Genomic DNA, 27,529 nt, shown 5'->3' with positions numbered 1-27,529 from the left:
GAGGAGACCCGCCAGGACGTGATGCATGAAAGCTTGAAAACAGTGGGCGCCATTTTGTAAACCGAAGGGCATAACTCTGTATTCATATGTGCCCAGGGGCGTGAACATGGCCGTCTTCCACTCGTCTCCTTCCCGTATGCGAATCAGGTTGTACGCCCCTCGCAGATCCAACTTTGTAAAAACGCGTCCTTTCCTCGCCGTCGCCAGCAGGTCATCTATCTTGGGCATGGGAAAGGCCGCGGGCTTGGTTCTGGAATTTAAAATTCTGAAGTCTACCACAAGTCTTTTTTGGGGCGTGTCCCTCTTCTTCACAAAGAATACAGGACTGCCCCCCGCTGCCTTCGACTCCCGGATGAAACCGCGCTTCAAGTTGAGGTCTATGAACTCCTTGAGCTCCTGCAGCTCGTCCTCAGACATGGAATACAGTTTCCCGGCTGGCAGCGTCGCTCCTGGCAGGAGGTCAATCTTGCAGTCATAGGGCCTGTGGGGGGGCAGCTTGTCCGCTTCCTTCTCGCAGAAAACCTCCAAAAACGCTGCGTACTTGCGCGGCACTGCTTGCAGCGTGCCTAATTGTAGCTGCGGGTCGTCCCCTCCGTCTTCCGGGCTAGGAAGGATGCAATGTTCCGCGCAATAGGAGGAGCCGAAGGTCAGTTGGCGCTGGTACCACGCCAATGCTGGGCTGTGCCTGTGCAGCCAACTCATGCCGAGGACTACAGGCGTGTCCGACAGGTGTGTGACATTAAAGCTGATGACTTCTCGGTGATTTCCAATCCGCATCACCATTGGTTGCGTTTGTTGCACCACCTGCCCCCCTAACAAGTCTCTGCCATCCACCGTGACAACGTTCAGGGGCAGCGTGGCTGGTAGCAGTGGTATATTGTGCTGCTGAATGAATTCCAGTCCTATAAAGTCAGCGTTGCTGCCGGAGTCAATGGTGATCGGCACCTCCAGAGTGCGTCCATTGGGCAGTTGTAGAGACGCTGTAAGCTGCACCACTGGTTTGGGTGGGAGGGGGTCTGTGGGTTGCAAAAGTGCTGGGGATTGTTTCATTGACTTGTCTGGCTGGACCCCAGTGCCTCTTCCTCCAGCCAGACTCCGTCGTTTAACTGTTGCTGCGTTTTCAATTGAGCTGCTTCAGCGACTGTTGCGGAGGCTGCAGTGTGCTTGTGGAGCCTCTGGGGACACTCTTTCGCCATGTGTTGAGCACTGTCGCAGATGTAGCACTTCCTGTTCCCTCTAGGAGGCTTCGTTTTGGCTGCTCCCGGCGTTAGGGCTCTGTTAGCTGACTGAGCCCTGGCACCTCCGATTTCCATCGGCTCTTCTCCCCCTCCCTGCGAGGGTGTGGAGTGCGCACGCGCTGCTTCTCTGGGAAAGAAGGGAGGTGCTCTGGCTGGTGCCCTTCCCCAACGCCCTTCTTCCCTGTTCCCAGGACGTTCTTCCAGATGCACCCCGATCTCCAGAGCCCTCTGGACTACCTGCTGGGTGCTCCTTGGTCTCTCCCCTCTTCCAATCTCCGCTTTTACATCTGCATTCAACCCCTCCCAAAAGAGGTCTCTGACTGGCGCAGAATCTTTTTCCCACCCCAGGGCATGAACCAGTCCGAAAAATCGAGTATGGTACTGCCGCACGCTGGCTTTGCCTTGTTTAAGTCCATGTATGTCCCTCCTGGCAAGATCGACGTCTACCTTTGATAAAAAGCATGAGTCCATTGCTTTAATAAAAGCCTTCGCATCTTGGAGCGCTGGATCATTGTCCCTCCATAGATTCCGCAGCCACGTTTTGGCTTCCCCATGCAAATGGGACAAGATAAACCCCACTCTCTCTCTCTCATCTCTAAAGTCTTTGTCAAGTAAATCCAGCGCAAACAGCAGGTCTGCTCTGAAGTTGGGGTACTGCTGCAAACTCCCGTCGAAATGCGATACAAGGCTGCCTCCCCTTCTCCCCAAACCTATGCCTTCTGCCTTGGATCCCGTTTGCCCCTGTTTGGAAAGCATGTCCAACCTGGCCTGGAGATCCTGGCAGGAGGTAACCATCTCCTCCTCTCTCTTCCTGGATGCAATTACCTCCGTGCTGAGTTGTGTCACCGCTTCTTGCAGGGCTTTTATCTGCTCTTCCGTCGTCATCTTGCCTGAGTTTTGTGAGCTCTGTAAGCACCCCTCCTCTGTCCTCGCTGCGCCAACTCACGTGGCGAGGTTCTTGGTGCCAAAACTTTAAAATTGAGACAGAGCTTACTGTCAGGGCTGGCTCCGGGTCCCAGCTCACCAAGGACCAACGCTAGCCGATAGTACAGTATCAAAGTCTTTATTGAAGAATAGTCTCCATTTACAAGTCTCAGCGTCCCAGCCCTACGTCTGGACTTTAGACCGGCGAAGCTCTGTCTGGATCTCCACCCCCTGTACACCAGTTTAAGACTCTAATCTTACTCCACCTCTTCCTTCTTTCTCTCTTCCTCTGGGTCTTACTACCCCCCGGGGTCTCATTCCTCCTGGACTCTTCCGACGCAGAGCTTGACCCCTCTGACTCCTCCCCCTCTCTTCGGCGGGCTTTAGGACCTGGCTCCCTACCCGGGCTGCCCACCTTGCCGCCCTCCTGTACATTTGAACTTGGCGCGCGCGCGCGTTTTACTTTCCGGGTGACCGTTTCCTCGCTCCCTGACGAGGGTGTGGCCACTCCTGCCTCACGTTCTCCCTCTGCCTGCGCGCTCCCTGATCCCGATGCCTTGGACTCCTCCCCCCTACTGCACTCTGGGGGGGACGCTGGTCCGGATTTCCAGCTGCTACTCTCTGAGTCCCCTCTGGCCCCTTCTTCCCGAGGTGTCCCCCTGGGCACTCCCCTTGCCCTGACCATGGGGGCCCCTTTCTGTGAATCCTCCGAGTCACTGGAGAGACTCAGAGACCTTGGACTACTGTCGCCGCTGACATTTCCTTCCGACTCCTCCCCCTCGCTCTCCGTTTCTTCCCTCTCCTGTGACTCTGCTCCTGAACCCCTGACAGCCACCAACTTGGATGACTCTAAAAGATGATTCTACAAATTTATGGGGAGGAAATGAGGCTCTGGCCATGCTTGGAGGCAGCCATCTTTCTGAACACCAGTTGCTGGACACCCCAGGACTCTGCTTGCTGGTTTCCCACAGCAGGCCACTATTCAACCACGGAGAGGTCAGGATGCTGGGGGTCAGGGTGGGGGTCAGGAGCAGCTCAGCAATAACTCACAGTGTCAGCAAAGCTAACCCTTTTTATTCCAAGAGGAGGCCAGGCCTAGTGAGCACAGCAACTCTTCCCCCCCAATGAGGTGGTCTCCTCCTCCCCGAGTCCTTCCCAAGCAATTGGAAACTTTTTCACCCTGTCTGTCTCTGCTCCACCCTCTTCATACCTCTTCTGGCTCTGGGAGACCAGCAGGGGAGGGGAGGTGGTTGCAGCAGGAGGAGGAGACACTCTGGCTTCTTCAGCAGCCTTCCTCCTCTCCAGCCTCTGCTTCAGCCTCAGAATCTGAGCTGCTCTCTGCTCCAGCCTCTTCCTGCTTGCTGAACCCTGTTGCCTCTCCAGCAGTTGACACCTCTTCCTCCCAGGCTGCCCCCTCTTCTCCCTCTGACCTCTCATCCTTGTCCCACCACCAGTCCTCTAGCTCTGTGCTTTCTTCCCCTGGGGGTTCCCCAGCTGGTGCCTCCCACCACTCCTGGGCTCTGGCCAGATGACCCTGGGCTGATTCAGGAGGGCTCTTCTTACGTTTATCATTTCTGCGAAAGGGCTCTGGAGAGCAGCTGCCCCTCCCCACTGGCCACATCTGCTTTGCGCCATGAGAGACCATCCCCAGGGGTGGGAGTGGGGGGGCTGGCTCCCCTCCTTCCTAGGCCAAGCTCTGTCCAGCTGTTGGGTGTGCCTGTGTGAGAGAGAGCGGGGATGGAGGCAGCCAGCTCCTAGGAAGGAGCCAGAGAGGTTGCGAAAGAGCCTGCAAGGGCAGGGAGCCAGAGTCCCACCTCTGGAGGTGCTGGGGGGGAGAGAGATGAGCCCTGCACATTGGTGGGGGGGGGTGAGTGAGTGGGGGGGGGGTGTTGAGGCAAGCAGGCCATCTCCACAGCTGACAGCCAGCCTTTGCTTGCCAGGTATAATTTGCTGCCAAAGGTGGTTGTTTTGGGGGTGATGTTTGTTTGTGCAAGAGAGGGGGGAGTGGAGAGGGGGTGGGGGTAAAAGAGAGGCCTGGGGCAGGCAGTGGGTGGGGGTGGCCTTGCCTCTTGAGCTCAGGCCCAGCTGCCTGAGGGGGGAGGCCAAGAGGCTGCTCCCTCCAGACTGAGATGGAGTCAGACCCCTGGGGTCCATCCCACTTGCCCTGACTGGCAACAGCAGCTCCTCGGGGTTTATGAGGCCACGGGGAGGGTGCTGCTCTTGCACCCGGGTCCTGCCTGTGGACCCCCCACTGAGGCACCTGGGTGGCAGCTGGACTCAAGGGGCCACGGCCAGGATGCAGCTGCAGGCTCTTCTGACTTGCTGTGTTAACCCTGACATGAGATGCTGGGGGGGGACAGGGACGGTGCTGGACTTGAGGCCTCCTGTTGCAAGGCGGAAGCTCAGCCTCTTCCCTCGGTGTGGGTCTCCCTCTGTGTGTCCCTCCCCAGAGCAGGCCCTATAGACGGGAAAGAAAGACAGTTGCAGGATCGTAGTGTTGGAAGGGGTACCCAAGGGTCCTCTAGTCTGACCCCTCCGCCATGCAGGAATCTCCTGCCTCTGGGGCGGGACACTTTTGCCCCAGGAGGAACCCCTCACCTTGCAGGCCATGGAGCCTCCAAACATTTAGGGCCCAAAGAGCAGCTGATAAAATCATAGAAGGGACCCCGAGGGTCACCTGCCCAGCCCCCTGCAATCCAGGAATCTTTTGGCCCCACGTGGGGCTGGAACCCATGACCATGAGATTAAAAATCCTAAAATATCCGGGGGGGTCAGGGAGGGGGCGTCTGGGTTGCTGAAGGTGGAGGAGGAGGCACTGAGCCGGGAAGAAAGCGAACCCACGCACCGCAGCATTCAGCCCCGAAATCCAGCAGAAGAGAGAGAGACTCCAGAGCATGTGCAGAGTGCGCTTCCTGCCCCCTGAGGACCCGCAGGAGACTGGCTCTGGGAGCAGCGTGCCCAAGGAAGGGGAGGGGACGCGGGACGGCGGCGGCGTTTCGCTGCTGTTTTCGAAGCGGCGGGGGAGAATCGTGCACAGCTCCGTCTCCCCCCGCCATTCGGCCGCCGGCCGGGGAGAGGGGCCGGAGAGGGGCTGGGGCGGCGCAGACAAAAGACGGCCGGCGGGCGGCGGCGGGGGAGGGGAGAGAAAAGTTGGGAAGGCAGAAGGGGGCGGAGAGAAGGAGGGAAGGAAAAAGTTCGGGAGGAGAAAGAGGAGAAGGACAACGCAGGGAGGGAAGGAGAGAGGTGGCGGAGCTCCGCCACGCCAGTCTGCCCCCCACCCTCGGAACGAGGGGTTCCCCCGAAGAGGCTCGGATCGGGCTCTCTTCTCCCCAGCCCCCCAGGATGGAATTGAGGCGCCCGGGAAACCGCGGGGGGCGGCTCTGAGCGACACCCCCAACACACACTGCCCTTCCCAGGTGAGGCGGGGGCAGCTGCGCTTCGGGAGGGGGTAGATGGGTCTGATTCATTGCAGGGGAGGGCAAGGCGGAGGAGGGAGGGAGCCCCCCCCCCAACGCATCTCCGGTGGTTGGAACTCCCCTCCCGGCTGGTTGCCCTCCCCGCAATAATCTCATGCATTTTCAGCTAGTCTGCATGGACAGATGATCCCCCCACCGAAAGAAAAAAAGTCCGGGGCAGCAGAAGCGAAGCCGGGGCTGGGGGGGGGCTGGGGGGCTGGTGAGCAGAGCCAACTTCCGCAGCTGGGTCCAGACCCAGGGGCGGGGGCAGCTTAAAGCGCAGAGAGGGAGAAGGCGCTCTGCACGTGCCCAGAAGCCGCTGTGTTTCGCCTTCTTCCGGAGGGTAGCCTCGGCTCGGAGTTACTGGTGGAAGCGGGAGGGCGGGGCGCCAGGCCCCCGGGCAGGGCGTGTGTCCCCGGGACAGCTGGCCGGCAGCTGCTCCGCTGCGGGTGCCAAGGGAGCCACGTGGGGGAAGCCGGCCCTCGCCCCCGGGGCGCTCCGAGAGGGCTTGCGGGGGGAGAGGGCGGACGCACGGCGAGGAAGCGACAGCGCAGAGTCGCACAACTGTGGCACTGGGCGGGACCCCCAAGGGTCGTCTAGCTTAACCTCCGGCAGCACAGGAGTCACCGCTAAGGCATCCCTGAACGCGAGCCAAAAACCACCCGAGAAGGCGAGTCCGCAACCTCCCGAAGGATCTTACCGTCGGATGTTGAGTCGGAATCCCCTTTCTTGTCGTTTGAATCCGTTGGTTTGGGTCCTCCGGAGCACGAGAAAAACAAGCTTGCTGCCTCTTCCATGTGGCAGCCCTTGGGATATTTAAAGATGGCTATCTCGTATCTCCTCTCAGTCTCCTCTTCTCCAGGCTAAACATCCCCACCTCCCTCAAGCCTTCCTCACTCTGCTTGGTTTCTAGATCTCCTGGACATTTTATCAATCTCCCCACAAGCAGACCCTCCTTTACCCCACTGGAGACCGGGGCAGGGCTGGTTTGGGGAGCCCTGGAAGGACTGGAGACATTCAGAAGAACCCCAGAAGAGCCTTTCAGGAAACCTGCAAGCAGGATCTGGGCCAAACCATCCTGGCTACTAGCCCTCCATAGCCCTCTCTTGCAAAGCCAGGCAGGTTGTGGCTATTGTTTCCTCCTGCAGGAGGGAGTTCCCCAGTTTAACTAAGAAGGGTTTTCTCTTTTCTGCCCTGAATCTTCCCGCATGGGGCTTCGCTGGCTGCCCACCAGGGAGGAAACTGCTTCTCTGCCCATTCTTTCCATGCCAGGGCCCTCAAAGACACTCCTGGAACTGCCTCTCTCAGGTGCCACAAGGACCAAGGAGCAGCCTTGGGAGGGGAGGGTGGAGGATGCGACCCCCTCCCACTTTCCTTGCAGCAGCGGGGCCCATTGGGCTGCCCCAGTCCCGACCCACAGAGGCCCCTTCCTCCCCTGGTGCCGCCTAAGCCTCCTCCGCAGGGCTGCTGCCATCTGCCAGGCTGCTCCAGGCCTTCTAATCCTCCTAGTCCTTAATGAGGAGTGGCAGGCAGAAGGCAAAGGGCAAGCGCCAAAGAGGAGGCAGCAGCAGTAATGGGGTGGCTGAGGGGCTGCGAGGCTCTCCCAGGCGTCCTTCCCCAGGGACATGGAGCCCCGGACCCAGCGGAGCCTCTCCTGCCCAGTGGAATGCCAGCCTGCCCATCTACCTGGCTTGTCTGGGGCTGGGACTTTGTTCTTATGAGGGAGGGGGCTTCCTTCCTGCCGCAAGCACAGCCTGGCTGCTTCCTCATCCTTCCACACACCGCAGCAGCAGCTGGGTTGGGCCGAGATGTGTGCAGAGTGGGAGGGAAGGCCAGGTGTGGGGCGGGGAGGGCCAGGACCAGTGTTGGCGCTGGCCAGGTGTTGCTGCTGCACACCCGAGAGATGGCTGCCCCTTCTGTGCTGGGCTCCAGGATGCAACTGTGGGGAGTGTGACACGGGTGTGGGGTGAGGAAGGCCAGAAGCAGCTCTGGGGAGGAGCCCCATGACCATCCTCTGACTGCCCCCCACAGGCCAGGCACCTCCAGGAACTGAGCGCAGAATCTGCCTCTTGCTTCCCTCTGGAGCTTCAGCAGCCCTTGATGGTCCTCAGGCGAGCTCTCCCTGTGGGTGAGGCTGAGCAGAGGTTGTTGCCCATGCCTGGGAGGGATGGAGCAAGCTTCTTTTCCACTGCTCTGAACCAATGGATTTGTAGCATGATAGAGTTGGAAGGGATCCTGAGGGTCATCTTGTCCAACCCTCTGCACTGCAGGATTCAGATGACAAGGAAGGAAGGGACAAATGGCAGAGGAACAAGCTCCCTCAGAAGGTGGTGGACTCTCCTTCCTTGGGTTTTTTTTTAAAGCAGAGACCACCTGCTTGAGCTGAGATTCCTGCATTGCAGAGGGCTGGACTGGATGACCCCCAGGGGTCCCTTTCAGCTCTCCAGTTCTATGAACTTGAGACAAATGAGGGGCATGATTTGAGGGTCTGTTTTCTTCCATTTACAAACCTCCTCCTCCCCTCCAGGGTTGTGGCATCCTGGCCTGCCCCTCTCTCGCCCTGCCCCCCAGAGGCCAGAGGACCATGAGGGTCCTCTATGGGCACTGCTGCCGCTTCCAGGTGCTGTGGGCCGCCCTGGCTGTCTCCATGACCATCGGCTTCACCATCCAGCTCTTCGGGGTCTCCTTTCAGAAGAGGTAACTGTTCCACCTTCCTTGCCTTCAGGACCACCCAATGCTCAGCAGTGCCCCCGGTGGCCACTCAAGGCAATGCCGTAGAATCCTAGAATTGGAAAGTCAGACGAGTGACCCAGAGGTCATCCAGCCCAACCCCCAGTGACACTGAGGCTGGCCAGTGAGGGCTTCTCTGATCTCCTCTTCCTCCTCCAGGGCTTCCTTGTCCCAGCTGCCTCCGACCCCCTGGGCTCCCCCTCTGCCCAAAGCGGAGCAGGAGGAGGCGGAGGGGCGGCCAGGACACCGCTGCCAGCCGAGACGCCACCTGGTCTTCCTGAAGAGCCACAAGACGGGCAGCAGCACCATCATCAACCTCCTGCACCGCTTTGGGGATGCCCAGGGTCTGCGCTTTGCCCTCCCCGCCCGCTACCAGTTCAGCTACCCTAACCTCTTCCAGGCACGGCGGGTCAAAGGGTGGCATCCCGGAGGGCGCCCCTTCGACATCCTCTGCCACCACATGCGCTTCAACTTGCCAGAGGTGAGACTAGGTGGGGCTCAAAGAGTGGGGCTGGGGGCATGTGGGGGCATGTGGAACACTCTGTCACAAGAGGCTAGGGCCCTGCGGGACTTGACATCTTTCCACAGGGCCTGCAAGATGGAGCTGTTCCGCCAGGCCTTTGGCCAAGCACAGTCTGACCCCTTCTCTCCTTCTGTAATCCTCATAGAACTCTAGCCCAATGGTTAACATTAATTTGATTCTGAATTGATTTTGGAATGTATTTTAATTAATTGACTGTGTGGTTTTATGTACACTGTGCTATTTTTACTTATTGTTAGCTGCTCTGAGCCCAGCTTTGGCCAGGGAGGGCGGGATACAAATAACATATGATGATGATGATGTGGAGGCTGGTGTCTGAACCAGTGCCTCTGTCATGCACCCTCTCAAACTTGTGGGCATCTAAGGAGAGTGAATGCTGGGAGATTCGGGGCAGATGAAAGGCAAGTCCTTCTTTGTTAAACTGTGGAACTCCCTCCCACAGGAGGCAGCAGTGGCCACCAATTTGGGCAGCTTTAAAGGAGGATCAGACACACCCATTGGGGAGGAGAAGGGCTATTGATGGCTACTAGTCAGTCAGAGTTGAGGCTCCAATACTTTGGCCACCTCATGAGAAGAGAAGACTCCCTGGAAAAGACCCTGATGTTGGGAAAGGTTGAGGGCACAAGAAGAAGGGGACGACCGAGGACGAGATGGCTGGACAGTGTTCTCGAAGCTACAAACATGAGCCTGACTAAACTGCGGGAGGCAGTGGAAGACAGGAGTGCCTGGCGTGCTCTGGTCCATGGGGTCACGAAGAGTCGGACACGACTAAACAACAACAACAACAACAACAGTCAGTCGGAGGCAGTCATGCTTCTGAACCCCACTCTTCTGCTCAGACCTGGCTTGCAGCTTTCCCATAATGGGCATGTGGTTGGCCACTGCCAGAAAAGGAGGCTGGACTAGATGGGCTTCCATTGCTCTGATCCAGCTGGATCCCCCAGGGCCAGATAGGCCAACCCCTGCAAGGCAGGATTCCCCAGAAAACTGGTGGCTATCCATGAGTAGGTGCAGGCAAAGAGGGTTCCCAGCCTTAGCCCCGGGCAAGAGTGGAAACTTGGGTTTCAGATTTGGGAGACTGAATGAGGAATGGCTTGACATCATAGAGAGAGGATGTATATTTCTTTGCTGTCTGCGTAGTAAGAAATAAAGCATAGCGATGTAGCCATAAATCTCATCACTTCCACGTGCTGCTTTGATTCTCTGCTGAATCGGAATGTGCCTGGAAGCCTCATCAAAGGCTCAGGTCGTTAATTATTCGTCGGAGGGCGATTCCGAAGGACTCAGCCAGAAGATGAGCTTTATCAGCTCGGCCGAGTGGAGATTCCGACACCAAGGTACAACTGTAGTGGTACCACAGTTTAAGAACAGTCCAGTTTAAGAATAATTTGGTTTACAAACTCTGCAAAACTGGAAATAGTGTATTGGTTTAAGAACTTTACCTATGCCTAAGAATGGAATCTGCATGGTGGAAGGGCACTAGCGGCGGGAGGCCTCATTAGGGAACGCACACCTCGGTTTCAGAATTGTTTTGGTTTAAGAATGGACTTCCGGAACTGATTAAGTTCGTAAACCAAGGTACCACTATATTGGCAAATGCAGCTTGGTTTTCTACCCAAGTGCAAAAGTGGACATTTCATAGACTCATAGAACTGCAGACATGTGTCTCTGAGCAAGCGCCGAGAGCCTGTCCGTTGCCAAAGGGCAAATTGGGCCTCAGACACACATGGGCTGGGGGATTTGGAGGACCAGACTCTGCCCCATATGCTCCCTCCAACATGTCTCCTTCTCCTTCCTCAGGTCCAGAAAGTCATGCCCCCGGACAGCTTCTACTTCTCCATCGTGAGGCACCCCGTCTCCCTGGCCGAGTCGGCCTTCTCCTACTACCGGAGCGTTGTCCCTGCCTTCCGCCGCGCCGGCACCTTGCCCCAGTTCCTGGCCTCGCCCCAGCGCTTCTACCGCCCCAGCGAGAGGGGCAACCACTACGCCCGCAACCTGCTGTGGTTCGACTTTGGCCTGGACCCACCAGCAGCCCCTGGTCTGGCCCCAATCCAGGCTGCCCTGGCCACGCTGGAGCGCACCTTCCACCTGGTCCTGCTGACGGAGCACATGGACGAGTCGCTGGTGCTCCTGCGCAACGCCCTCTGCTGGGGAGAGGAGGACATCCTGGCCTTCCGCCACAACTTCCGCAGCCCTGAGTCCGTCCGCCCACTGGCGCCCGTGGAAGCTGCCCGACTCCAGGCCTGGAACAACCTGGACTGGCACCTCTACACTCACTTTAACCGCAGCTTCTGGGAGCGTGCAGAGCGCTTTGGCCGTGCACGCCTGGCCCGGGAGGTGGATGCCCTGCGGCAGCGGCGAGCAGAGCGGATGCAGCAGTGCCTGCGGGGAGGGGGCCCTCTGGAGGCGGGGCAGATTGCGGACGAGCGCATCCGTCCCTTCCAGTTTGGGCAGGCCCCCATCCTGGGCTATGTCCTGAGGCCCGGCCTGGACCCCGAATGGCAGGCGCTGTGCCAGCGCATGGTGACGCCCGAGCTCCAGTACAAGGACCTTCTGGATGCCAAACAGTTTCCTCCGCCCCCCCAGGGCAACGGCTCTCAAGCCGGCGGGGTGAGGTAGCAGTGGCAAGCGGAAGGGGGTGCAAAAAGGCCAACTGGCCCCCAACAGGCTTGGCATGGGCTGGGTGCTGAAGGCACAGAGGACCTGAGCTGCCACAAAAAATCTCATTCTGCCCACATTTCTGGGATTCCCAGAAGAAGCTCCCTCTGGATGTTGGGAGATTCAGGTGGAAGGAAGGGCTTCTTTGTAGAACTCTAGTGTTGGAAGGGACCCTAAGGGTCATCCAGTCCAACCCCGGCAATGCAGGAATCACCACTAAAGCATCCGTGGCAGATGACCATCCGACCTCTACGCAGAAACCGCCAAAGGAGAGGAGGGACTTTATGCAGCCCATCAATGGCAAAAAATAAAATAAAATAAAACAAAATAATTCCTTCCAGTAGCACCTTAGAGACCAACTAAGTTAGTTATTGGTATGAGCTTTCGTGTGCATGCACACTTCTTCAGATACGAAAGCTCATACCAATAACTAACTTAGTTGGTCTCTAAGGGGCTACTGGAAGGAATTATTTTGTTTTGTTTTGTTTTGTTTTGTTTCGACTACGGCAGACCAACACAGCTCCCTACCTGTAACTACATCAATGGCATAGCATGGGTTGCCAGCGCCCAGGGCAAGGCAAGTATTTTGCACCTGGGGCAGTTGCCCCGGTAGCACCCCCACATGCTATGCCACTACAGCCCATAGTTAAATGTGGCCACCGCTGGGTCATCAGCTTCAAGAGGCCTTCCTGTCAGTGAGGACGGAATGAAAAGTGGACCCGACAATGTCTTTTCAGGCACAACTCAAGAGCAGCCGCTGGATCCTGCCGTGTGACTCAGCTCGGCATCCTCAGCCAGGCCTGACTTTGCACAAGGAAGTGGGGTTCTGCATCGGGGGGGGGACCCCACACCTCTTGACCTGGGACTCAGCCACAGTGGGCCTGAGTGACTCTTTGCAGGGGCAGCCTGCTGACATGGGAGCCTCAAAGTCCCAGGTTCATTTTGTTGCTTTGGCCACAGACTCATGATGGGGAAGGAGATGGGGTCTCTCTCTCCCCCCTCCCCACCCACAATCTGCAACGGAAGACTCATGGTACTGCCCCTTCCACCTTGTAGGGCTGCTGTGCGGAGCACCGAAGCAACTCACGTGAAGGGCTTTAAGCACTTGTGGGGGGTGTGGGGGGAAGCAGCTTAAATTGGTGCTGGTTAGAGGGCAGAGCCAGGCATGCTCTGGCCATGAGGGGGGGGCTCTTTGGCTGGGGGCTGAGGCTGGTCCTGCCGGTGGGGGGGGGGAGGGCATGTGTTTCCTGGGAGCCAGAAGTGTTCATGGGGCACAAGGGACTGGTGACAGGTGCCCACCTGGTCCTATATGCCAAGGCAGGAGTGCCAACTTGGCTCTATGAACACGGGTTCCCAGGGCCATGGCTGCCATGCAGCATGCAGGGCCCTGGCACCAAAATTGGTGGGTGCCCAGCCCCTTTGTGGGGAATTTTGTGGGTGCTTGGGCACCCAGGCCTCAGGGAGTCCCAAGACATCCTTTGGAGGCGAGAGGCTGCACATCAGCAGGTGTTCTTTTGGCCTTTTAGGCTCCAGCTGCCTATCAGCCCCGGCCTTCATCCAGGCAGTGACCTCAAGACACGCTGGACTGCAGCTCCCATGATGGGAGTTATAGTTCAAAATGTCTGGAAGGCACCAGATTGGCCAAGGCGGCTCCCTTCTCTCCATAGCCAAGGAGGCCACATGCAAAGAGCTGCTAGCTGGGCTGGAGGGAGAGGGAGACCCCCAGTCCAACCTCCCCACCCCCACCCAGGCCACCATTGATCAGTTTCAGTTGGGGACTGTGGAGCTTCTTCCCACCAGTGGTGGGCGCTGTTGGGCTCTTCCTCCCAGCACTTATGACACGGCTGGATCCACAGATCCCACCACAAGGCAGTTTAGGGCTTGGTGTTTGTTGTTTTCTTTTTCAAGGATGTTACTCTTAACCATTGTTTTTTAAAGGAGGAAATCCTTTTTTGTTTCTTTTTGGTCCTTCTCAATAGATTGACATGCTATTGGCCGCTTGGTGTGCTCCACATTTCATCTTCTTTCCGTCCTTCCTCCCTGCATTTCTGGAGTTGCTCAGCAATGACCTGGAGTTTGTTTATTATTACTTACTGCATCTGTATTCCTAGAATCAGAGTTGGAAGGGAGCCCAAGGGTCATCTAGCCCCACCCTTTGCAATGCAGGAATCTCATCTCAGGCATCCCTGCCAGGTGGTCACTCCAAGGAGCCCAAGGGGATGTACAACCCCCCTGTGAGGGAGGCTAGGCCGAAAGGCAAGGACACCCAGGGAGCATCATGGCTAGGCTTCCCATTCCTGACAGGTCCTGGTTTCTGGGTGCAAAAATGGTGTCAGGGGGGAATTTTGCTGAATTGGCAAAATGTCAGGGCAAACACAGGTGTATGGCAACGTGATGGTAAAAGCAGCAGAAGCTCCAAAAGTTAAATCCAGACAAATGGGACTATGGGGTGCGGTGCTCATCTCACTTCAGGCCAAGGGACGAGGCTGGCACTGGTATAAACCACTGCGCCTCTTGGGCTTGCCAATCAGAAGGTCCAGAAAGTCTGCAGTTCGAATCCACATGACGGGGTGAGCTCCCGTTGCTTTGTCTCATGCACTGTATATATTGCATCAGGAGCGCACCTGCGCCGGGTCCTTGAGATGCCCGACTGGGCCACAGCTGCACTTGCCTTAGTTGCCTCAGGCACGTCAGCCGGCCCAGGTTGCTGCAGCCAGACTGCTGACCAGGGCTGGTTACTGGGTTGCCACAGTCCCAATGGCCACCGGTCTACAGTTTTTCCAGGCACAAGTCAAAGTGCTGCTTTTGACCTAAGTAGCCCTACACAGCTGAGGAGCAGGCTGTCTCAAAGACCCTATTCCCCATGGGAACCTGCCCCGGTTTTGAGATCTTCCAGGAAGAGCCTTTTCCTGCTCCTGCCACCCTCAAGGCACCCTTGGTGGGGACTTGGCAGGTGGCTTTGTCATGGTGGCTGCTGCCAGACAACTCCCTCCCTAGAGAAGCCCGACTGGCTCCCTCCTTGTCCTTCTGCTGGCAGGTGAAGACCTTGTTCCCACAGGCTATGGATAAATGGCTGCTTTTAATGAAACAGCTGGTGCTATGCAGTTCTCATTGAGATTGTATGTTGTTAATAAACGTGTGTGTGTGTGTGTGTGTGTGTGGTACAGACACGCACATAAAAAGGCGGGGCATAAATATTTTATCCTTTAGCTTTATTTTATCCTCATCATAAGGGATAAATTTCTTCTGATTTTAGAAGACATCCACAGAAGCCCTTTGACCTCTAATTGAGGATGACAAAGTGTCCATTCCTTGGACTTTTTGTGGCTGCTCCGCACACTCATATATTTCCGTTCCCTCACAAGTGAATGTGCATCTATGAATCTGTAAGCAACCCTAGAAAGATGCAGAGTGTTCAGATGCAGAACAGCTCAAGCCGTGAGAGCAGCAGCGCTTGAATCTAGGAGAGATGCAGTTTCCCTGCAGAGGCCTGGGACTATCCAAAAGGCCTTGGTTGGATCCTGGAAAGATGCCGGGTGAAGCACCCTGGGAAGAGCATCCCACAATTTGGGTGGGGGTGACCCCCAGAATGCCCACCCCACATTAGTGAGGGCTGGATAAGGGCACCTGAGGGAGCCCCATTGGACTAGGGCAATAGGAGAAGAGCCCTACAACACCTGGATGCACTGAATCAGGCATCCTGCGACCAGGCAGAGGGAAGCCCACCAGCAGGCCATGAGTGCGAAAGCTGCCTCCAGGCAGGTGTCTTGCCAGCTCAAGAGCCTCTAGGCTCACTATTGCACCCCCAGGATCTCTGCCTCTGAAAGTTGCCGCTCTGGGACCCCCTGCAACTCCCCCCTCAAATCCTGGAGTTTTTATGCGGCAAATATTCTGGCATTCTGCCCCATCCCCCACCCCGCAGATGACCCTCCAGGGGGCAGAAGGGGTCCAGGAGCCTGTAGGAAGCGGAAGGAGGCAGGGACCGCCCGCTAGGAATCCATCGCGAATGCGAGATCTCCTTTATTGCCGTTGTTTTGACCTTCACGATCATATCAGCCGCAGAGGAACGGAATTACTAATACCTGCGTGGATGCAACGATGAGGCCAAATGCGTCTCTCCATTAAAATGCACCAGAAGAATACAGGAATGAGCTACGGTCGCAAAAAAGGGGATGTTGCAGAGACACCCGGGAAACCAGTCCCACCCGGGGCCACGCTCCCCACCCGCCTCCGGGGAGTCGCTGGCACCTGCTCAGAGACTCCAGCCCCGAGGCCGAGGGTCCCCGGAGGAAGCAGCGTTGCCGTGGGGGAGGGGCCGACAGAGCCAACGAGGAGGAGGAGGAGGAGGGGAGCGCATCCCCTCTCCCCGCTCCCTCCTCCTCCTTCCTCTTTCTTTCATTCTCTCCCTTCCTCCTTCCTTCTTTCCTGGCTCGCTCCGCCCCGCCGCGCCGCACAGCCCGGCCTGGCCCGGCCTCCCCCCGCCCCCCCACGCCGCACCGGCGCCTCCCTCTCTCGCTCTTTCGCTCTTCCTTCTTGATCTTTCCCCCCCCCCGCGCCGCCGAGAATCTGCCCCCCTTTCCCCATCTCTGCTCCGCATCTCTTCCACCTCCCTCGGAGGCGGATCCCCCCGCCCCTCCGAGCGTAACCCCCCTTCCTTCCTTCTCTCCCTCCCCCTCCCTCTTCCTTGCTGATCTCTCCCCCCCCCCGCCGGGAATCCGCCCTCCCTCCCCGCATCTGTGGGGCTCCCTCTCCTCCGCCCCCCTCGGATGTGGACCCCCCGCACCTGCTATGGAGTCCCAGTGCGACTACTTCATGTATTTCCCGGCCGTGCCCTTCCCGGCGCGGGAGGTGCTGCTGGGCGAGCCCGGGCGCTACCGGGCGCTGCCGCGGCGCAACCACCTTTACCTGGGCGAGACGGTCCGCTTCCTGCTGGTGCTTCGCTGCCGGCCGGGGGGCGCCGGCGGGGAGGGTGGCGGGAGGGCGCCCTGGGGGGAGCTGGCCGGGTCCCTCTCTGCCCTGGCCAGCGTTAGCCCCGGGGCCAGCCTGGGCGGCGAGGCGACGCTGGGCGGAGAGCCCGAGCCGACCCGCGAAGAGGACGAGGACACGGCCCCCGGGAGCCTCTTCCGCGACTGCCGGGCGCTGCTGACCCACGGCCAGGGGACCCCCGGGAGACCCGCCGCAGGAGTAAGGCCCGGAGCGGACGCGGGTGGCGGGGCGGTGAGGCGGAGTGCCTGGCGGGAGAGAGGAATCTGGATCCGGCCCGCTGACGCTTCCCTCCCGGCCCGCGCAGGTGCCCATGGAAGAGCCCATCGTGTCCACGGACGAGGTCATCTTCCCCCTGACCATCTGCCTGGACAAGCTGCCCCCCACCACCGTCAAGGCCAAGGTGAGACCCGGGCGGGGGAAGGAGGGGAGGAGGCGCACCTGCGTGGACACCCCACTAAACACCCACGGATCGTTTTTGCGCCCCCAGATCGTGGTGACGGTTTGGAAGCGGGACCAGGAGAAGGCGGAGGTGCGGGAGCGCGGCTACCTTAGCATCCTGCAGGATCGGGCCCCCTCGCAGACATTCCGGGAAGAGCAGGGGGCTTTCAAGGCGCAAGGTGAGCGCTCAAGACCCAGAACTACTCCCCGCAGCACCTCTGAATTGAGAGGAGCGTGGGGGTCTCCTCCAAACACCCCCCTCTCCACCTGCCTTCCCAAAAATTCCTCTTAGGTGCATGGGGCGGGTGTCACCCTCTGACCTTTGACCCCCTCCCTGCAGTGAGCACCATGCTGACCGTCCTGCCGCCTCCGGAGCTCAAGTGCCAACCCCTGAATGTGTCGGGAAAACACCTGACGGTACTAAAAGGTGCGTGGGTGGAGGGAGCAGGGGGGCATTTGGGGGAAATGTGGGGAGCAGCTGGGGCAGGGGCATGATGGGGGCAGGGGGCCTCTCCCTCTTCCAGGGACCTGCCAATGGCCATGCTCCGCCCTTTCCTGTGGGTGGTGCCCCCCCATATGTGTAAGCAGGGCTGGAGGACCGACATCCTCTCCCCCACCAACTGGAGGGTCTCTAAGTGAAGGCTGGGTGCAGAGAACCTCTGGAGAGCTGAGCACCCGCAGGCTCAGGCCCAAGGCTCAGACCCCACCTGGAGTCCAGCCTTCTCCTCTCACACTGGACCAGCCAAGCGTCTAATATGGGAAAGAATGAAAGGAGGGCCCCATTCTAGGTTCCTCCTCACAAGATCATAGAGACCCATGCTGAATCAGGTCCAGGGGGGGCTCACCTAGGCCAACACCCTGTCCTCACAGTGGCCAAAGGCCCCTTGGAACCAGGAAATCCAGATAGACTGTCTCTGGACCTGGAGGTTCCATTGGCTCATCAGAAGAAGCTGCTTGATCAAGCACACAGGTGTCCTGGAAAGTCCAGCTGATCACAGTCTCTCTCTCTCTCTCTCCACCCCCAACATTCCTGCTGTGATGATGGGGGCCGCCAGGCTGATGATCCAGGGACTCCCTTGGAGGAGTTGAACTCCTGACTAGAAGCCACCAGTAGCCCAGTGTCCAGTCCTTGCCATCCAGGTGGGCGGCCATTGCTGCCTCCTGTGGGAGGGAGTTCCATAGATTAATGATGCACGCCATCCTTTGCAACAGCGCCTGTCTCTTTGGATCCCAGGACCTTTCCCCTGCCTTTAATCTTTTGCACACCCACCCTCTTTCCCCCACCTCCAGTTTTGAACGCAGCCTCGCAGGAGGAGCTCTCTGTGTGGGATGTGCGGATCCTGCCCAACTTCAACACCAGTTACCTTCCTATGATGCCAGATGGGTCCGTCTTGCTGGTTGATGATGTCTGGTAAGGGAACAGTTTGTGGGAGGGCAGTCAGCTGGAGCTGGTGACCCCCCAATCTGCCATTGTGGCCGGGAAAGGCCTCCATTCAGGGGCTTTTGACCTTTGGTCCCCACCCTGCACTCAGGTCTCACCTGTGGCTCCTAGAAGCTGTCAGCTGGTGACAGCAGCCACACTGGGAGTGTCTTCGACTGGCCAGCTCAGACAGGTGAGGTTGGCTAATGGGTCTCAAACCCCAGAGAGTTAGGGGCTTCCCCTGTGTGCGGTCAGGCTCTGGTGGATTGAGCAGATGGCATCAAGAAGGGGTTCAACGGTCAGGAAGACAGTTTCTGCTCCTGCTGTGGATGAAGAAGGTGAGGGGCAGGTGGGGCTCGTCCGACTGGGAAGGGAGCCCCTCTAAGGGAAGGAAAACTCTGATCCTAAACCTCTGCTGCCTTGCAAGATATTTGAGGGGGAAGAAATGGCTAAGGAGTAAACCCTATGCAAATCCAGAGTAGAGTCCCTAAGATGCTTGGATGGCGCCTTGCACTGGTGGAGGAAAAGGGGTGCTGGCCCACGCCCCCCAGGCAGCACACCACGTTCCTGGGCGCACGCGAGTGCCCCTGTGGGCAGCGTTCCACACCCCCAGGACCACTGGCACTTTGTATGCCTCCTTCTGGCAATGTTATGTACTGAGGTTCTCGCCCTGGCCACCAGGAGTATTGTCTATGTAGTTTTCACTCAGGTCCACGTCAGTTATTTTAGGCGGGAAACCCTGGGTTGTTGTTGCTACATTGTCGACAGCCGGCTGCCTATAAAAGCAGGCCGGCTGAGCTGTTTGCCGTTCAGTTCTGTCCAGCTTACAAATAAAGAGCTGCTTTGGAGAAATCGCTGTGTCGTCTGCTATGTTCGCCCACTACATAACAGGCAACTCCTGCAGCCCAGCTGGTGGCAAACATCTTGCTCTGCTTTCCTTTGGAGCCCATCAGCCAGGCCAAGAAGGGGGTGTTGTCATCTGGGAAGCCCAGGACCTCCAGACACACAGCCTTGGGGAGGTCACTTCAGTGCTGCTGACGCAGCTTACTCAGGATTGCAGGGGGTTGGGCTGGATGACCCTTGGGGACCCCTCCAAATTCTCAGTCCTACAATTCTACAGGGACAGGGCAGTTGGAGGGATGGAGGCAGGAGTCTTGGAAGGTGGGGGCCTCTTTCCTCCCCTGCTTACCCCTCTTTCTCCCCCTTTCTCTCCAGCCACCAGTCGGGTGAGGTGTCCATGGCCTCCTTCTCCCGGGTGCCCTCGGCCACAGCCTCCTGCCCCTGCTCCCTGCGGGCCCTGGAGGAGCAGAACTTCCTCTTCCAGCTGCAGGCCCCCGAGCAGCCCCCGCCAGACAGCGCCAAGGAGGTGAGGGTCTGACCACCCGGCGGGGACCCACCCGGTGGAGGGGGGATCAGGGGGGTCCGCCTTGCTGCCAGGATTGCTGCCACCTCCTCAAGGCAGACACCGGGGGTGGGGCTAGAGCAGGGCTTCACATTTCAGGGCAGGATAGGATAGTCTTGTATGAAGAAAATAAGGGGTTCTTTGGTCCAGTGGTCCCTTCTTATTAAGTTTCGTGTGCATTGCACAAGCAATATGAGGCCTTATCTATTCAACTCTCCTCTCCACAAGTTCTGTCTCATTTATAAAGGAAAAGAAAGGAAGCAAAGTTCGCCGAAACCCCGTCTCCCTGCAGCGTGTTTCGTGCCCCTTCTGGGATGAGTGAGGCGTTCTGATACAACCCTATTCCAAATATTATTTAGCCAGACTTCAAGGGGGAATTCCATAAATTGTTGCCAGTTTCAGGCTAATGTTAATTGCACTGCTGATTAAAAAAAATAACCAATTTCTGCATTGACAGTTATTGTTTAAATTTGAGTCTAATGATAACAAGGCAAGAGCTGAATTGGAAAACATTTATTTATTTATTTGCAGAATATAGATAGGTATATTTTCAAAACGAGAGCAAGAGTAAGGCTTCTCTGTGTTGACGAGAGGAAAGTTTGTCCACCTTAAATTAGACCTCATATAAATGAGAAACATGGACAGCTTCTCTGTTGCCAAAACATGAGAAATGCAACACGGGAGCGTGCCTCTGGGCTCTTGGGGATATGCGACCAGAAACGGTATCCCAGCCTCTCTTCGAGAGCAAGCACTGGCTGTTCTTCAACTCTGACAAATATGGAAGATCAGAGAAGAGAAAGGCTTCTTTGTGTCAAGGAGGAGAGGAGGGCTTCTTTGTCTCAAATTAGGCCTAATATAAATGAGATTGCCCAGCAAAGGCAGGCTCACGCCTCTCACTGACTTTGTATACCTCCTGAAGGTACAAATGGAAGAGACTCATTTATAAATATATTTTGGGAAGGATGCATGTATTTTCTCTAGCTCCATTGCTTTATGCTTTCTAGGTGTCCCGTGATCATACTGTAAAGTAGTTGCCTGGAGCTGCTTCTTTTTGTATTTCTTCTCCATAAAAAAATTCAGTGCAGTGCAAGAACATTTTTGTTCTGAACAACTGACCCAGAGAAAGAAGTCTGAGAGCCACTGGACTAGATGTCCCTTGGGGATCCCTTCCTTCTGGGATTCTATGAGTGAGGGAGGGGCCACGGGGGGAGAGGCTGCATGGGGTGGGTGGGGCCAGCAGGTCTGCCAATCATTTCCTGCCTGCCAATAATTTTAAGAGGTGAAACTTAATTTTTGCAGCGAGGGGTCTTAAAAATATATTTGGGTGCGAGGAATCCATATCTGCTATTATTTTTGTGATTGGACGACAGTTAACTTGGTAAGTCTATATTTGATTAAGAAGCACATAAACAGTTTTCAGAAAACCAAATAATTTTAATTTTGCCTTCTGAAAGGTAGGCAACAGGTAATATAAAATATGCAATGCATACTATATAAATAAAAGTAATAATTTTAGTATATAATATAACTGCAAGTACTTGACACTTGTTTTTAATTATCTCTAGGGCATTTTACATGTTTTACTAACCAAGCAGAACTAAATTGCTTTAATTTAACCAAAATATCTCTTGAATTCCTAAGTCCTGTCACAACTTTTTAGCGCCCCTCATTTTTGGAAGTTGCAAGTTGAAAAACGCAAATCTCCTGATTTGGTTGAGATTCCTGCCTTGCAGGGGGTTGGACTGGATGACCCTCAGGGTCCCTTCCAACTTGACCATCCTATGGCTCTCTGGTTTAATCGCAGGGCCTGGAAGTCCCTCTCATCGCCGTGGTCCAGTGGTCAACCCCAAAGCTGCCTTTCACCGCCAGCATCTACACCCACTACAGGTAAGGGACCTTGAAAAGAGGATCAGACATGATATCAAAGCAGAAAAGAAAGTCAAATATTTGGGAGTGTGGTTCGACCCAGAAACTTGAACCTATTTCAAGTTAAGTATGTAGAGACTTGGGCTGAAATTTTAAAAAGACCTCGAAAAGTTTTCTTCACCCCTCCCTGATTTATTAAATAATAATAAATAAATAAAAAGACCTTGAGAAATGGAACCGAATGAAGCTTTCGTTTCTAGGGAGAATATCTGCGATCAAAATGAACTTTCTATCCAAGATGCTTTTTCTGTTTCAGGCCTTCCAGTATTTAGTGGCACTCACTGCTTAAAGCAATGGAAAAAGGACGTAGCTAATTTACCGTAATCTGTCAGGGGGGAAAGCCCTGGACTAAAGATGAAATTTTAATTGACATAAAGAATAGGGGTGTGGATTTGGGCTGCCAGACTTGAAAATGTATTATGAAGAGGCTTGTTTATGTTGGATGAAAGAGTGGGTAGAGTTGAAAAACACAACTGTTCTGGACCTAGAAGGATTCGACCTGATGTATGGATGGCACACTTGCCTGTGCTATGACAAAGCCGAAGTTCACAAGAGAGTTCATAATTGCGTGATAAAGAATAATCTATATAAAGTGTGGGTGAGATATAAAGACCTCCTAGAAAGGAAGACCCCCAGGTGGATCTCCCCTATGGAGACAGTTGCAGTTAAAAAACTAAAGCTGAATAAGAATTGGGGTACATACAGGGACCTCCTTGAAATCAAAGAGGACTCTATAGGACTTTAAAAAACAAAAGAGGAGCAAAGCTGGATTCCAGACTGGTTCCAGTACTTTCAAATGCACTAGGACTTTAGGAAAGATAAAGACAAAGGTTTTTTTGGAAGGGAAAGAATTCAGGAAAGTGGTATTGAGAAACAATAAAAAACTAATATCTAGACTTTATCAAATTTTACTGGAATGGGAGATCAAAGACAAGATGGTCAAGGAAGTAATGATACACTGGGCTATTGATACTGGACACAACATTGAAACATTGAAATTTCAGCCTGGGAGAAGCTATGGAACAAAACGATTACTATTTCGGCTTGCTACCTGATAAAATAAAATATGCTGTACAGGTGGTGCCTGACCCCCAATAATCTTGCTTGTTTTACAGATGAGGGTCTAACCTCTGCTGGAAATACTCAGAGGTTGAGGAATCCTTTATCCATATGTGAGGGCAGCGTAAACTTGCCCCAAAGGTCTGGGGGATAGTCTATGACCAGCTTATAAAAATTCTCCAGATCACGTTTCCAAAAAACCCAGAAGCTTTTCTACTAGCGATGATTGGAGATGAGATCCCTACGAAGGTTCATAACCTATTCCTCTATGTGACGGCTGCAGCCAGACTAGAATATGCCAGAAGTTGGAAAGGAAAAGAAATTCCAGCTAAAGAACAATGGCTGCAGAAACTAATAGAATTTGTGGAACTCGCAAATCTCACAGCCAAAATAAAAAACCAACATCGGGGGAAACAAAGGGATGGGACAGATTTGGGAAATATTTAAAAAAATGATGCTAAAATCAATCTACAAGAAGGGGTGTATAAACAACAAATACAACAAAGGACTACAAGGAGAAAACTAGGGTGGAGTTATAAATCGATATGCAGTTTATTAAGAATGCCATGGTAGGGAAGGTTGGAAGTCTGTACAAAACCTCCATATGATGGTTAAAAAAAGAGGATCAGGCATAGTCCTGCAAGAAGAGAGGGAAATACAGGGCTACTGGACTTGGTCATGTCACAGAGTGACAGCAGCAAAGGGGGCTAGGCTCACCCACAATTGGCTGGACCTCCACCCACTTCGTCCAAAAGGTGTTTCTCTCAGTCATGCAGAAATCTTGAGCTGCGATTCCTGCCCTGCCAGGGGTGGGTGGGCTAGATGGCCCTTGGCGGCCCCTCTCAACTCCATGAGGACGATAGACGCTGCCTCCCCGCTGCTGGCTGCCCATCTTGCTGCCACATCCCCGCTCACGGTCCCAGGGACGAAGGGGACCTGGCCCCCCAGGTGGGGTGGGGTGGGGCAGGACCCTGCCCCCGACTGCCCCTCCCGGCCACAGCTTCCCTTCCTCCCTTAAGCTGCTAAATGCTTTGAATGTTTGATTCTTTCTTATGTTTTTATATGTTCTGGAAGCCCAGCCAGATGGGTGCGGGATTCGGATTCTGATTCTGATTCTTAGGCTCCCCAGCATCCGCCTGGCCCGCCCCCGATTCGTCATGACAGCCGAGTGCGAGTCTCCGGTCGCCCTTCACCGCCGCTTCACCGTCACCTACACCCTCATCAACAACCTGCAGGACTTCCTGGCTGTGCGCCTGGTGTGGACTCCAGAGAGTGCGGCTGCTGGTGAGAGCATGGGGGGCTGGGCTGGATGACCTTTGGTGGCCCCCACCCAGCCCAACCACTCCATAATTCTATGGCGGTCTCTCTTTCCTTGGAGGATCGCCATCTGTCAGGCATTCTTTTGCGACCCTTGGGGTCTGTGATTCCATGATTCTTCCCTCCTGTTTTGGGTGGCAGGGAAGGAGGGCCATGGAGGCGACTGGCTGACGTGGTGGGTGAGAGAGGCAGGGCTTCTCTGCGATCCCTAGATGCCCCTGAGTTTGCATGATTCTATGAGTCCTGTCTGGAAATACTGTCTTGGAAGGTCTTTAGGGAGATGTTGGGGAGCCACTTCTCAGGGATTCTTTAACGTTGGACTAGATGACCATTGGGGATCCCTTCCAACTCTACGATTCTCTGGCCAGGAGGAGTTGTGGGGGGAGCCTTGCCGCTCTTGGTCCTGGGGGGCTGGAGCATGAGGAAGAGGGTGACAAAGAGCTCCTGGGCCATGCTCACAGGGAACAGAGCCTCCAAGCCCAGGGGCAGTCTCCCCGCAAGAGCGGGAGCTGGTGCTTCTCGCTTGTGGGCTTCTCTGGGGCACCTCAGGTGGGACACGGCTGCTGCCCTTTCCTTTTCCTGACACCCCCAGGCAAGAAGCTATCCCGTGAGGAACGGCGTGCCATCCAGGACGCCCAGGACGCCATCGTCTGCCACACGCCGCTCAACAACTTGGGGTTCTCCCGGAAGGGCAGCGCCCGGACTTTCTGCGTCACCTTCCAGGCGCTGCGTGCCGGGTTGTACGAGGTAAGAAGCCCCTGTGCGCCAGCACATGCTTCCACCCGGGCTCTGGGGCTCCTTTCTGCGGGGGGGGGGGGGCTGGGCTGCATGGCCCTTGGGGGATTCTTGACAATGCTGTGGTTGAATGCGGGCAGATTTGGGAAAGGTAAAAGAAAGACCTTCTCCACACAGCACAGTTAACCTGTGGAACTCCCTCCCACAAGAGGGATGGCATTAAGAGAGGATAGGACCCTGCAGGAAGATGGACTTTCCTTCATCTGTCCCAAATCTTCCCAGGGGCTGGTAGCTGTCACAGCCCCCTCCATGAATTTGCCCAACCCTCTTTTAAAGCCGTCCAAGTGGATGGCCAGTGCTGCTTCCCGTGGCAGTGAGTTCCAGAGTTCAAGTCTTGCAAGGTGGCCCCAGTTGCTGGAAACCACAGGCAGGGAGAGAGTGGTTATTGCGCTTGGCTTTTGCTTGCGGGAATCTCACAATGGGCATCAGGTTGGCCCCTGAGAGAAGACGCTGCCTGGTCATCTCTCATGGCTGCTTGAGCTGAGATTCCTGCATTGCAGGGGGTTGGACTAGAGGACCCTCAGGATCCCTTTCAGCCCCAGAACACTATGGTGCTAAGGGTCTGGGGCTGGATGGGCCCCTTTGGCCCAGCAGGCCCTTCTGGCAGAGTGGAGATGGGATTGTGGGGCTCTGAAGAGGACCTTGCTGGTGTCTGTGCTCAGGGTGGTGCTGATGGGCAGCCAAGCCCTTCCTCCTGGACCTGCTGAGTTGCAGGGAGATGGACTGGATGATCCTCAGAGCTCCCTCCCAACTCTGCAGTCCACTGCTATTGGGAAGCAGCAGCAGCTGCGGCCCTCCTGGGCTCCCGCTCGGTTTGACACCGCCCAGCTGCAGAAGGAATGGACCTCTTTCTCTTTCTCTTTCTCGTTCTTTGCTCCCCGGAAGCTCTCCCAGCACATGAAGCTGAAGCTGCAGTTCACCGCCAGCGTCTCGAACCCACCTCCCGAGGCCCGGCCTGTCTCCCGCAAGAGCAGCCCAGGCAGCCCGGCTGTCCGGGAGCTGGTGGAGCGTCACCAGGCCAGCCTGGGCCGCTCGCAGAGCTTCTCCCACCAGCAGCCGGCCAGGGGCCACCTCATGAGGTGGGTGCAGGGGGTTCGGCTAGATGGCCCTGTGGGGTCCCTCCCAATTCTACCATCCATGATTCTCACTCTTTCAGGGAACAGGAAGGGAGGGTAATGGAGGAGGCTGACTGAAGGGGCAGGACTCCGGGGGTTGATCTAGATGACCACTGGGATCCCTCCCAACACTCCAGTTCTGTGTCCTCCTCTTTGGAGACCCCGGAGGAAGGGTAATGGGGAGGGTGGGCTGAAGGGGGCAGGCAGGAGAGGCAGGGCTCCTGGGTTCTCCTGGGAGTCGGCCAAGGCCCCCCCGCCCCCCCCCACTGAGGCCTCTCTTTCTCTCCCACCCCACAGGTCAGGCAGTGTCATGGAGCGCCGAGCAATCACTCCCCCCGTGGGCTCCCCCGTGGGGCGCCCCCTCTACCTGCCCCCTGACAAGGCTGCTCTTTCCCTGGACAAGATTGCCAAGCGGGAGTGCAAGGTGCTGGTGGTGGCCCCCGTCACGTGAGGTGGGGGGCAGAGACCCCACCCCCTTTCCCTGCCCTCCTCCAAAAGGGAGACGCTGCCTCCTGCTTTGCAAGGGAACAAACCTCCTGCCTCCCCAACCTGCAAACGCCCCAGTGCTGCCCCCATGGAATAAAAGCCGCGCATGTGACCCCCCCCCGGAAAATCTCGGCACACCCAATAAATGTGGGGGGACCTTCCACTTCTCTCTGCTGTTCCCTTTCCCTTGCGGGGGCCCATGAGACACCCCCCTCACTGTGCCATCTCCCACTCTCATTCTGGGGTTTTTGGCTGCTTCCCCTCCCCGCATTTGCTCCTTGAAAATGGGGGGCACATACCCCCAACCTCATTGACGTCGTCCTGCACGGTATGTGCAAATGAGGCCAAGCATCTGGGGGGCAGCTCCTCCAATTGCCCCATGCTGAGGATCAGGAATCAGCTGCTGCTGCTAAACCTGGGAGCTTGACGGTACATCCACTGGACAGCTGCATTGCAGAGGGTTGGACTAGATGACCCTCGGGGTCCCTCCCAACGCTACAGGTCTATGGTTATGGGACGAATCTGTGCTGCCCCCTGCTGGTGGAGGGGTACCTTTGCTGCTGCGGATCTTCTGGATCACACTGGATTGTGCCACTTCTGAGGACTGGGAAGGGGGCAGATTTCTCTTACCCCCCCCCCCACCCCATTTCACACTGGCAGCTGCTACATCCACGGGAGAGGGGTGGGCAGGCCTCCACCCCAGGCCCTCCTGCCATCTCAGGCCAAAGGGCCCCATTCCATTGCACTTTATTTAATTTTTATGTTATTTATATATATTTTATTATTATTTGCCTCCAAAGCATCTCCGACTCCACGTTGTGTGTTTTGCAAATAAACTGCGCTGGCTGGGGGAAAGCGTTGGTGTGTTTTTGGGGGTGTTGCAGGAGTGGGGAGAGACATTCCTCCAAGGAAGGACGTCTAGCGGACGCCCAACGAAGCTGGACGCTGGATGATTCAGGACAGATTAGAAAAAGCCCTTCTTCACACCGTAGAGTTAAACTGCGGAACTCCCTCCTGCAGGAGGCCATGATGACCTCCA

The 27,529-nt window shown here is 56.2% G+C and overlaps 2 protein-coding genes across 2 annotated transcripts; both read left to right on the top strand.

Annotated features, from left to right (window-relative positions):
• The first annotated feature begins 5,324 nt into the window (after window positions 1-5,324).
• Window positions 5,325-13,542, top strand: GAL3ST4 (galactose-3-O-sulfotransferase 4). The gene is made up of 4 exons (XM_083410541.1): window positions 5,325-5,578; window positions 8,145-8,314; window positions 8,507-8,828; window positions 10,689-13,542. The coding sequence occupies exons 2-4, from the start codon at window positions 8,202-8,204 to the stop codon at window positions 11,505-11,507; spliced, it is 1,254 nt and encodes a 417-aa protein (XP_083266667.1). The 5' UTR covers window positions 5,325-5,578; window positions 8,145-8,201; the 3' UTR covers window positions 11,508-13,542.
• A 2,561-nt stretch (window positions 13,543-16,103) lies between these two features.
• TRAPPC14 (trafficking protein particle complex subunit 14) lies at window positions 16,104-27,345 on the top strand. Its single transcript, XM_083409379.1, has 11 exons — window positions 16,104-16,730; window positions 16,837-16,932; window positions 17,020-17,149; window positions 17,311-17,397; window positions 18,261-18,381; window positions 19,606-19,756; window positions 21,597-21,679; window positions 23,898-24,061; window positions 24,687-24,841; window positions 25,775-25,968; window positions 26,302-27,345. The coding sequence occupies exons 1-11, from the start codon at window positions 16,335-16,337 to the stop codon at window positions 26,453-26,455; spliced, it is 1,731 nt and encodes a 576-aa protein (XP_083265505.1). The 5' UTR covers window positions 16,104-16,334; the 3' UTR covers window positions 26,456-27,345.
• Window positions 27,346-27,529: the final 184 nt, after the last annotated feature.

This window comes from Podarcis tiliguerta, assembly GCF_965153285.1.
Source record: "Podarcis tiliguerta genome assembly, chromosome: 13".
Classification (NCBI taxonomy): Eukaryota; Metazoa; Chordata; class Lepidosauria; order Squamata; family Lacertidae; genus Podarcis; species Podarcis tiliguerta.
The sequence above is the reverse complement of the archived record's forward strand: the minus strand, read 5'-3'. Positions and strand labels throughout refer to the sequence as shown.